The sequence below is a fragment of the Brassica rapa genome, chromosome A10, assembly GCF_000309985.2.
Source record: "Brassica rapa cultivar Chiifu-401-42 chromosome A10, CAAS_Brap_v3.01, whole genome shotgun sequence".
Lineage (NCBI taxonomy): Eukaryota > Viridiplantae > Streptophyta > Magnoliopsida > Brassicales > Brassicaceae > Brassica > Brassica rapa.
Window position 1 is genome coordinate 9,363,484 of NC_024804.2, and position 11,316 is coordinate 9,374,799.

The window sequence follows — 11,316 nt, forward strand, 5'->3', positions numbered from 1 at the left end:
AGTAGTAGTATATATTTGACTTGTAATCTTGATCATAATAATGTGTAAGCATCGCAAATTCCGTGAAAACTATAAGATTTGACCTTAAATTTAATTCACACAAATGAGTTTTGACATTCATCGAGTCATCTTTGTTAAGAAGCAAACCAATTAGCTATTGAAAAGAAACCAACCAATTTTTATTTGGTTTAAAGAAGAAAAATAAACATATCCGTCTTTTAATTTAGATATTGAAAAGCAAAACTCATAGCACATAGTACATGAGATAATTTTATACAAAATAATGTATATCATTTATGGTAAAACACACAATGTAAATTCATTTGTAAAAAAAAAAAATCATTTGTAAAGTCTAAATTGTTGTATTGTCTCTACTTTTTTTTCTTGTGAAAAATGCAAGTGTGATATTTTTTTTTGAACTAAAATGCAACTGTGATATTGATCATATCGATCATTTAAGTTGTGGTATTGGTTCAACCTCTAGTTTATAAGCTACTAGGGTCGGCCCGCGCTACGCGCGGAATGTCTATATTTATGTTATGATAATTTGTGTGATTTTTTTTGGTTGTTTTGGGGTTTCAGATATATGACTGTTTATGTATAAGATATTGAGAAATTTCTTAAAATAGCTTTTTTTTTTTAAGTTTTTGTCACCAAAATAGCCATCAATAAATAAAATGATCAAAATAAGTTTTATTAAACAGTAAAAATGTATTTTTATCCTAGGGTTAACTAATCTAGACTTAGGGTTTATAGTTAAGGTGTGAAGTTTGTGGATATGGTTTCAAATTTTAAAAAATAAAAAATAAATACTAAAAATTTCAAAATAAAAAGAGGTATTTTAATCATTTTCTTTTTCAAAAGTTATTTTTGTGACAAATATTTAAAAATGACTATTTAAGAGAATTACCCTATGATATTTGGACTTTTTGTCTTTTTCAACTATGACTTAGGAGAGTGGTTCTGTGTTTATGGTGTTTTTATGAAAAAAATGTAGTTTCTATATTGTATTTTGATGTATTTATGTACTTAGATATCTGATGTGTTGGGTTTAATATTGTCATTATATTGAAACGTGTAGATGTTATGGTTTAGGAGGGTTGTATTATGTTTGTGTTGCTATTGAAATGTTTTTGGTGTATATGATTGAGTTACGGTATTGATATATTTATGAGAGTAATATCGTGGTTGACTTTAATAAAATTCACTGTATATTTTTGACGTTATTAGCTTCTTCCAAATTTATACTAATATATTAGAATTGTAATTTTGTTTAGAGGAAATTTTTCTTGCTATGACATTATAGTTATTAAATAATATAATATAATGTTTTGTGGTAAATACTAACAACTTTTTAAATGATATGTATCTGTAAAGAAAGTTTGTATTTTAGAATATAATAAAATGTGAAAACTATATATTTATATATATTATTGTTTTATGTTTAAATAAACAATCAATTTACTCTTTATATTGTTGGATCGGAAGTTATTATAATATAATAATTCATGTGGTGCATCTAATAATTTTTTTAGTATATATATATTTCTTTAAAATTTAGAAGTAATTAATAGAAAATCTGCGTTATGACTTCATAAAATATATTTTTTTAAATGATAACATTGCATTGGCATGTCTCGTATGTAACAAAGAGCATAAGCTGTAATTGTGTGTAGTTATTTTTGAAAAGAAATTTTATAGTTCTACATGAACAGTTTGAGTAGTACTGACGTTTTAATCTCAAGTTTAGGAATAATTGGATTCATGTTGATTTTATGGGTTATAGGCCTATTTGGTGTTATTGGTTTGGTTAATAATTTTACGGGATTGGTTTTTGCTATACAAATTAATTGTTTGTAAAAAATCTTATGTATATTTTTACCAAATCATTAAATACATTATGCATTATTATTAATATAAGCTTTACAATTGCACAAATATAATTATATGATGAATTTTTAATTTAAAAAACAAAAAGATAAATTAATATATCTTACTATCTTTTTTTTTGTCAACCAATATATCTTACTATCAATTTGGAATATTAAATGGTGTATGATATATTCAAATAGTAAGATTTATATTAAAAAAAATAGAACAGGGTCGTCATTTTTTAACGTAACACAGATTAATATATTAGAAGAAATATTCGTTGTACGTATATCAAATCATTAAAATACATTTTCCATATATTGTATGTTTTAGTATAAACCTTATATATGATTGTAGTACTTTCTTATTAATTGGTGAAGTGAAACGATACTCGGTTGTATCTGTTATTAACATCATATAATATTAGACTAAGTTTTTTTCTTATCATTGATCTTATGGCAGTACCGATAATAATTATGGTGATATTTGGGAACACATGAAGACAGTTAAAAGGCCTACGTGTGTAATGGGCCTTGAACTTAATACGATGAAAAACTAACAAACCTAAAATCTGAATTTGGAAAAAAGGTTGGATGCGCATCTTTTTTTCTGTATAGGTTCTGCACCAAGTCAATTACAGCAAAATACAAACACGAACACGTAAGCTAGGGGAATCCATTTTGATTACACTGTGTTCTATGGAAATTGGAGACAGACGTAGAGAGTAGATAGTAACTAAGAGGATGTATAAAAAGATAGTTTTATAAATAATAGAAATTGCGAGTGTATTAAACTTAAAACCAGAGGAACGATTACTGCGAATATTGTTCTGGAAAGTAGGAAAAGTATTAAAGAGAACTTAAAAATGGTAGGTGGTCTGAGTGAGTGTGTGATGGATAGTGCATGCTGAAGTTACTTCAGTTCAAGGAACTTCGTGATTTTTTTGTAACGAAAACAAACTGTGCATGGGCTGTCAAGATCTCCAAGGTTACATTTTATGGGTAGCATGATTAGCATCAGGTTGTATTCTGCTCTCTTCATACATGGGACGTTGCACAATGATCGCGTCATTTGTTTCCAGCATGTGTTAATGCTTTATAGTTGCATAATCCTTTTTTTTTCTTTTTGATTGTCATTCTCGAAAGAGTCGCAATTATAAAGGCATTGGTTTTGGCTCCTAAGTAGTCTCGAGTTCAAAATATTTTACAAACTTTCATGAGTCAAAAGATAGAAACGTATAAACATGTTATTGTACCACATCACAGAATACATTAACTGTCGTAGTAAGTAAGAAGATAGAAAGTTGAAGATTTAATCTGAACTATTTTCCTTTTTGTTAAAATTTACAAAACTATACTACCATGAAAAATGTAAGAAATATAATCATTAATATTTATTATTGTTTTCCTATCTCCCCCGTCGTCTAATATATGTTTACCTGTTGCTCTTCTACCTTCCTTTTGTAGAGACGAATGCCATTGAGAATGGCCCCAGGTTTGCACGCATCAAGGATATCATTGGCTCCAAGCTGTACACAAGAAGAAGAACCAAGATGGTTAAAATCTTCTTTCATTATTGAGTAACTACATGACACATGAATTTCCCTTGAATCACCTTTTGATTTTGATTGCATTAACCCCACTTGTTTTGGGTTCCATCAGTTCATAGACCATGAAGTTGTCAACAGCCTATTGACATCAACAACAAAAAAACAAATATGACAAAAATTGGATAACAATTCTTTCACTAAAAATATAGTTTCTCACCTTAGAGACATCCTTCCCAAGGTAGTTTGATCCCCCATCACTAAGCTCAAGAGTCTCACTCTCGTAGATACCAATGGAAGCTCCACTCGGAACCACATCTGTAACCTTGACACCTTCCTATACCGTGAAACAACACATATTAGAGACACATCGTGAATGTATTTTTAAAAATCAATTTTTTTTTCACGCATGCATTTTCCAGAATCCATTATATTCTTAGTTAACCTCTTGCAATTTAGTCATTAATAAACAATTATAAATTCCAAAAAAAAAAACAATCTAACATTGCATGAGATGATGATGCATGATCAATCTAATAAGAGCACCAATCAATCTGAGTCCACTCATACTTAAATAATCTTAACTATTAGAAACACAAAGTCCGGGGAGTTTGAAACTTCTAAAACATAAATCTGACTCTGTACTATGGATTCAGGACGGTGCAAATGTCTAATGAACTAACCGGTGAAAGACGTTGTCTATGAACAAAAGGCGGATGTAGATAACATACCTGAGCCTCCCAGAAACTTAGCAAATGGACTTGAACAGTGGAGGAGGGGCGGCCAGTCTGCAGATCGGAGAGGAAGACCGAAACGTCAGCCATATTTCACAGAATTGTCTTACCGGTTAGCTTTTAAGAATGAGAGGATGATTATCGAATGAAGAAATCTTACCTTTTTATATATGAATCTCCACCGTCTTACAGATCCAGAAATCGCATTGAATGTAGATAATGTGTGAGAGAGTAATGGAGGGTTTTAGATGATAACCTGGTAACTCGTAACGTTGCGTTACTCCGAGGAAGAAGATGGAAAATCGATTTCGAAGAGCTAATTGACATGGGGGTGTAAAAGAGAGGCGAAGAAGAAAACAGGGTAAACCCTAACTGAAACGCGCCCATCAAACTTAATGAAAGCCCAACAAAAATAAATACCGGATGACGTTCAAGGCCCAACAAACTGCAGAGAAAATGATACGATGAGTTTCATTGGACAGGGACACGTGTCAACCCTATATCAATTGAGTTTCCACGTGGACACTGCGGGAGGGACTCAAACAATTTTTTATATAATTAGATTTTGTTCTTGATTGTGCTTATTGAGACTAATAATGCAAGTGTGATAAAAAAATATACAAGATCGTATGTTTTGTAAACAAAAAAAAATATTTCAAAACTTAAATGTCGTTTACGGTAGCTTAAAAGTTACTGCCGTTTAATTTCTTGAAATAGTGGCTATTTTTTGTTCACCAAAATAATGCCTACTATTTGAATTTGACCTAAATTCCTAATGAAATACTTGAAGAAGTGAGATATCATTTGATAGATTCCAACAGACATATAACTTGCGGTTTATAAATATCTAATACTATAAAGTAAATGTACATCAATATATATGTATGTGCATGGAAGATGAAAGTAAGAGAAGGCGAAGGAGCAGGAGATTCGCATGATTCTCCTAATCTTAGCACTCATTTCTTCACAAAAGTCACCACAAACATAACTGATGCAACGACAAACAGAGAGAGTGATTGAACAAACAAAGAGCTCCCTTTGACTTTTTCAATCCCTAAACCAAATTGACCGTTTGTCCATCAACACGTCCTCGTCAACGTCCATCAAGGATTACCTTTATTAATTCTCACCCAACAATATTCTCTTCTATGTTTTTTCTCTTATTACAAGTTACAAAAGACTACATTGCCTAAACACAAAGCATGTGTGTAGTGATTATGATGAAATGCCCAAAAAATGTGTAACGTTTTTGTAACCTAATCATCAATTATACTCTTTAGTTTCAAAATTATCATATTGGTGATTGTGAAGGTACTTAATTAACAAGTCGTTTTCAATAATAAACCAAACAAAAAATATCATCCCATCCCTCGTGAACAAGAAGCACAAGAGAGGAGCGTTTCATTTATTTATTCCTATATTCAGTTCATTTATATATTTTCTTTTCTTCTCCTTCATGTCTTCTCTACCACTATACATCCTCCTTAACTTTTCCTTTTTCATGTTCAAATGAATCCATTCCGAAAAAGGTTTTCTCTTTCGCCTATATAATCCCAACCCATTATTTCACATAACGTCAAAAAACATTATTGGGTTTCATTACAACAATGGGTTATACCAAAGATCAAGATCGGTTCTGTTCCACGCCTAAGCTTCCTCTGTTTTCATATCCAATGAACATGCCATATGAAACTCCGGGACTAGCTACACCGCCCGTTAACATCGGCGGATCTGTTCCTTTTCTTTGGGAAGAAGCTCCGGGAAAGCCAAAGGCTCGTTCTTCAGTTAGAAAACCGCCGAGGTCGAAACATACCGGAGAAAAAAGAGGAGTCGTGAGAAGCTTGGACCTTCCTCCGAGACTGCTTTTGCCCGGGGAGTCTTGTAAATCGTTTGCGGCAAACGAGCCTTCTCCGACAACTGTTCTCGACGGTCCGTACGATTTGCGTCGTCGTTCGCTGTCGCTTCCGAGATCGGCGTATGTAGTCAGGAAGCTGAGAGGTGTTCCGGCACCGGCGCCGGCGAAGGAGAAGAGATTGTTTGGGTCGAGTAGATGGGGAAGTTTCGGGAAATGTAAAGATGTCTCTGAGGGTATATTTGACTTTCCACGTTTTAGACACGGCGGCTGTGATTGCCGGAGGGATTGGACCGGAGCAGGAAGTGACTTCTCCGGCGACGGCGGCACCAAAGTGAAACTTTTTAGACTAAAAAGGAAAGGAAACCTTTTTAACCTCTCTCATGCAACAAAGTCAGAGTTCTGGGTAAGTTTTGCTTTTTTCAGCTGAATAAATAATAAATATTCAAAAGTTACATACTTTTCACAAAATTAATAACCTTTTTCAGTTTTGTTTTAAGCTGAGCTATAAAGATTAGTTTTAATTATAATTTATATTCTTGCGCCAACAAAAATATCTTTCATTGTCAAAATCGTATAAATAATTATAGAAGATTTGTTTTTGGTATGAGGAGGAAGTAATTGAGTAACCCAATTATTCGATATTTAAAAATGTAGGAAAGGGTTTACGAAGGGTTTAAGCAAGCGATTCCATGGAGGCGTAAGCAAGAGAATCTGTAAAGGATTAATTATTCTACTATTTAAATCGAATTTCTCTTAAATTTCTTCTAATTTTATAGCTGATCTACTAATTAATTAGTTATCTCTTGTTTATATATACTACTTTAATAATATGTACAATCTGCTAATGAAACAACTTATATTATAATTCACAATGAACATTAGGGGAATATGTATTTTTTTGCAGTAAGAAAAAAATGTGAAATGATCGAATTATCAAAATTTTGAATTAAAAGATAAATAAATTGTAGGGATAATGCCAAAAAAGAACTCTTGACCAATAAAATTATAACAGAGCTACATTCTTGCTTTAAAATGCTATATATTATTCAACCATCCTACTATATAAAAGGAGCTAAATCATTGCTTCCTAAGCCTATCCACATATGCACAAATATTCATGACCAACCAATATGCCAGGTCATCACGAAGTAGGCTTGCAATTAAAAAAAAAATTCAACAATTCGCAGCCCATTAGACCCATCTCCTAGCCCACTCCCGAGCCACTCTCTCATAAGTATAATCCCGTGTTCTAAACATCCCGTGTTAAATTTTTTAAAACACTTATATCTTAGAAATAGTTTAGAAAATATGTTTATATAAATGTTTTTTTCTTGAATAATATTTAATTAATTTTTTTTGTATCTTTTTAACTTTTATAATAAAATTATTGTTTTCAGATAACAACAAAATATATATAAGAATTATCTTATTTTTAAATTTTTTTATAATTTTTTATATTATTTTAGAATCAAATATTTAATATTAATATAACATATAAATTTTATATGATTAAAATAAATTTTTTTTTAATTATATATAAAATTTATTAAGGGTATTGTTTTAATTAACACATTAGCGAATAAGTTAGAAATTAATAATAAATCAATAACCTATCTGAAAGTCTAAAACCTAATAAAATATGACAAATAAGAAAAACAACTAAATTTTAATATAAAATAGAAATTTAATATTATTAAAATAAAATTCATTTTTTAATATATATATATAATATTAATTAAGGGTATTTTTTAAATTAATAAATTAGTGACTTAGCTAAAAATAAATAATAAATCAATAATTTAGCTAAAACCTAATAAAAACATGACAAATAAGCAAATTTACTAAAATTATGGATAATATAAAATATGATTGATTCTTTAATACAAAATTAAAATAAGAGTTTTGTTAAATAAAACATAAATTTGCCGTATCGGTGTTACAAAAAAAAAATCATTAATAGTGTCGTAGGAATTATGTCTTTCTCATTATCGAATAAAATTGAAGCAGAGTGTTGGAGGATAGATCAACGTATAGACGAGATTATGGAGATTGATATGGGAGTTGAGGTAACGGACACACCTGTTCCTCCGTAAAGAAACGCTCCTGCTAGACATCCTGGATAAATGAAAGAGACATATTTGGACTTAGCTTTGTGTTAATGGATGGTGATTTTTCAATGCTGTTTGGAGCAAGGGCCGATATACACGCACCAAATCACCACTGCAAGCGGAAGCTGAAGGTTTACTATGGGCAATGCAAGTGATACTGAAGTTTGGACACAGAGAGATGGTCTTTCAATCAACTGTGAACAACTGGTTATACTCATTCAAAAGGAGGAAGATTAGCCTGCATTGGACTCAGAGCTCGACGAAATACAGGCTGTATCCAAAGAATTTTTTAAACTTTCTATTGCTTATATTTCTAGATCTTTAAAATTCCGTATGAATAGCCTAGCAAAAAGTGTCCGATCACGCGCATCTCGATCAGCTTTTGTAAACCCTTTTGCACCAAGTTGGCTAGCCCCACAAGCTAGCATGAGGGTGCCAAAAAAGAGAATAAAATTGAAAGTGAAACTAAATATTCCAATGAACAAATTTATCAGAAGTCCATATTTATGTGGATGTCTATATGGGACAAACAATTTTTTAAGACAATTATAGAATATAGTCACGAAAATCAATCCTAAAATATATAATTTAAAAAAACTATTTAAACTAACCATCAAAATTTTCAATATTACACCAAATAAGAATATAAAGACCAACTATATTCTCTTCGTGTATAATGTGTTGTAGTAAGATTCAAAAAAATTAACTTACTTTACAGTAAGGAAAAATTAGATTTTTAATTCCAAATTTACAGTAAAAATATGACATTTTATGAAACTAAACAATTGACATAATAGTACAAAAATATGAAAAAAATTCAAAATACTATCCGCGCGTAGCGCGGACAAGGACCTAGTTTCTTATAAAAGAGTAAAATTTTCACCCAACGGTGAAAGACCAGCATATCACCTCTGAAAAAGGTGTAATGAAGTTTTATTTTATATATTGATATATATTTATAAAGAAGTTTATTTCTATATCTTTTTCTCGGTAAAATTTATTTAGATATCTTTGTCTATAATGGACTTTTATTCGTTGTAAATTTGATTGTAATTTATTATTTAGTGTTTCAAAAAAAAAGTGTTTCAAAAAAAAATTGTAATTTATTCAACTCACCGAACTTAATTTCATTCAACAAAATAATTGATAAACGCGTTTTAGTTCATCATGTAAATGGCTCTAATTACCAAAAGAATGATCCGATCCCTAGATATTCTTCTGACCCAAAAAAACCCTAGATTTCCTAGATTTGACCAACTGGGTCACTAAAAGAAAAAAACACCAGTCTAAATAAAATGAAAACATGAATTAGAATTGTGGAGAAATTAAACTCTAAAACAGGCTCAATAGTAACCATCATTGGCAAGTGATTTCTTTCTCTTGTACTTGGCTTTGAAACAAGCTTGCCTCAGCTTCTTTGTCCCATCAGTAAGCTCAGCATCAGGTTCTTGCTCTATAAGAACCCTATGTTCCTCCAAATTCTTCACTTCTTCATCCATGCCAACACCCTATCACCAAAAACGTATTAGATATTGTTCTTATTTAATATCAAAACTATTAAATCTCAATATTAAGAAGGCATTAAAACCTTAAATGCAATTGAAATCATATAAGCAAACGTTATTACCTTGAGATTACTAATGAGAGAGTTGAGACTCTTGAGCTTCCGGTGAGGCCACCGGTAAATTTCAAGTTCTCTGCAACGCTTCTTCAATACCGTAAGACCAACGTTAAGTTCTTTTGCCGCTTTCATTATTGGTCTATCAAAGTACTTTCTGATCTCGGACAACTCCAACTTGTCCTGTCTCTTTGCCCTAGTGTTCCTCTTCTTTGGGGCTTTCTTTTCACGTCTCTCGTTGGTACTTGGACAGTGGTTGTTTTGGACAACCAATGGTGAAGAGGAGTCACTTGAGAAGTAAGGTTCTTGAGTTAACATGAGAATATCAGATGATATTGTGTTATTCACTTCAATGTTCTCGAAGAAATCTTCAAAGCTATTGTACTGATACTCAAAATGCAACCCTGGATCTGGTCTTAGATACTCGGTATCTAGCAGAGACTCTAGCGGAGGCAACCTTCAGATGAAAAAAATGATCAAAGCCAATTTAAAAAAAAAACTCAGAAACGAGGTTACTTGTATAGCAAGAAACAAGTCCAGGGTTTCCAACTTACCTTTCTAGCATGTCGAACAACGAATCTGGTTCATATTGGTTTTCGATTTTCATAGAATCGAGTGGTTGAAGAGAGTTAGGATCCATTTCAAGATAGTAACTAGTAGAAACAGAGCAGACTAGATTAGAAGAAAGTACACAAAGGAGACAGTGTTGACGAAGGCATATATAGTCTCTGTAAAGAAACAAAAGTTAATGTCCACAGGGAATTGTGTGCAATGTAATGGGAGTTGCGAGTTCCAAAGGGTGCAATCATTAATTGAAAGGGATTACCGTGTGACTTGAATTAATTGTCTGATCATGGGGACTGAATTGTTGGTTAGTCAATTCTTTAGTGATGCTAATGATGTAACTTATTTTCTTTTTATTCCTCCAGTCAAAGTCAATGCATGAAGTAGATAACATCTAAATTTCCGAAAATTCGTAATCGATAATTAATGAACGAACTTTCTTTTTTCGTATTAGATGATGCCTGTGATTATATGTTATGGTTATAGTGTGCATTACCTTTCAACTTTGGGTTAGGTTCCGATTTAGTTCGGTTAGATTAACTCAGTTTTGATAAAACTTTAACTGAATTTAAACAGAGTTAGTTGGTTTAGTTTGCATTCAATAAAAGTTTATAAACATTTTCAAAACATAATTGAAAATACATTTAATATTGTCATATAGTATAAATTTGACAAATTTTTGAGAAATTAATGAATAAATAAATATATAAACATCTAAGAAAATAATATAAATAATATAGAGATGACCCAGTGGTAAAGGGAATGCTAGTAACCTTCTGCTGCTCGGATTCGATATGCATTGAGAGGAACTATTTAACAAATGCAAAAGTTTTTCAGCAAATAAGTGAAAACACTTTTTTATTTTACCATTTTTTACCAAAAGAAAATCTAAGAAAATAAGAGTTATAAATATGGTAGAAAAATAAATTAATACTGAACGAAGTAAGAAATTTCATTTATACCCTTAATGAAAATTAAAACCTCCATACTATAAGGTAAATGAAGATGACTATAAGAAA

General features: G+C 31.2%; 3 protein-coding genes across 4 annotated transcripts; 1 reads left to right on the plus strand and 2 right to left on the minus strand.

Moving 5' to 3' along the window:
* Positions 1–1,789: 1,789 nt before the first annotated feature.
* On the minus strand, positions 1,790–5,223 carry LOC108870165 (enolase-like). Of its 2 annotated transcripts, XR_001956633.2 has the most exons (5): positions 4,313–4,676; positions 4,150–4,206; positions 3,639–3,755; positions 3,487–3,560; positions 1,790–3,400 (listed from the first exon to the last, which is right to left on the minus strand). XR_001956633.2 is itself a non-coding variant. In XM_033282692.1 (4 exons), exons 1-4 carry the CDS (start codon positions 4,240–4,242, stop codon positions 3,322–3,324), a joined length of 363 nt encoding a protein of 120 aa, XP_033138583.1. In that variant the 5' UTR covers positions 4,243–5,223; the 3' UTR covers positions 1,790–3,321. The 2 variants fall into 2 exon arrangements, 1 of the variants encoding a protein (XP_033138583.1); XM_033282692.1 differs by having other exon boundaries at positions 4,150–5,223.
* A 294-nt stretch (positions 5,224–5,517) lies between these two features.
* On the plus strand, positions 5,518–6,940 carry LOC103844781 (uncharacterized protein At4g00950). The gene is made up of 2 exons (XM_009121593.3): positions 5,518–6,410; positions 6,662–6,940. Exons 1-2 carry the CDS (start codon positions 5,760–5,762, stop codon positions 6,722–6,724), a joined length of 714 nt encoding a protein of 237 aa, XP_009119841.1. The 5' UTR covers positions 5,518–5,759; the 3' UTR covers positions 6,725–6,940.
* Positions 6,941–9,227: 2,287 nt separating this feature from the next.
* On the minus strand, positions 9,228–10,395 carry LOC103844783 (protein RKD4). Its single transcript, XM_009121594.2, has 3 exons — positions 10,288–10,395; positions 9,743–10,190; positions 9,228–9,623 (listed from the first exon to the last, which is right to left on the minus strand). Exons 1-3 carry the CDS (start codon positions 10,371–10,373, stop codon positions 9,459–9,461), a joined length of 699 nt encoding a protein of 232 aa, XP_009119842.1. The 5' UTR covers positions 10,374–10,395; the 3' UTR covers positions 9,228–9,458.
* Between the last annotated feature and the right edge of the window lie 921 nt (positions 10,396–11,316).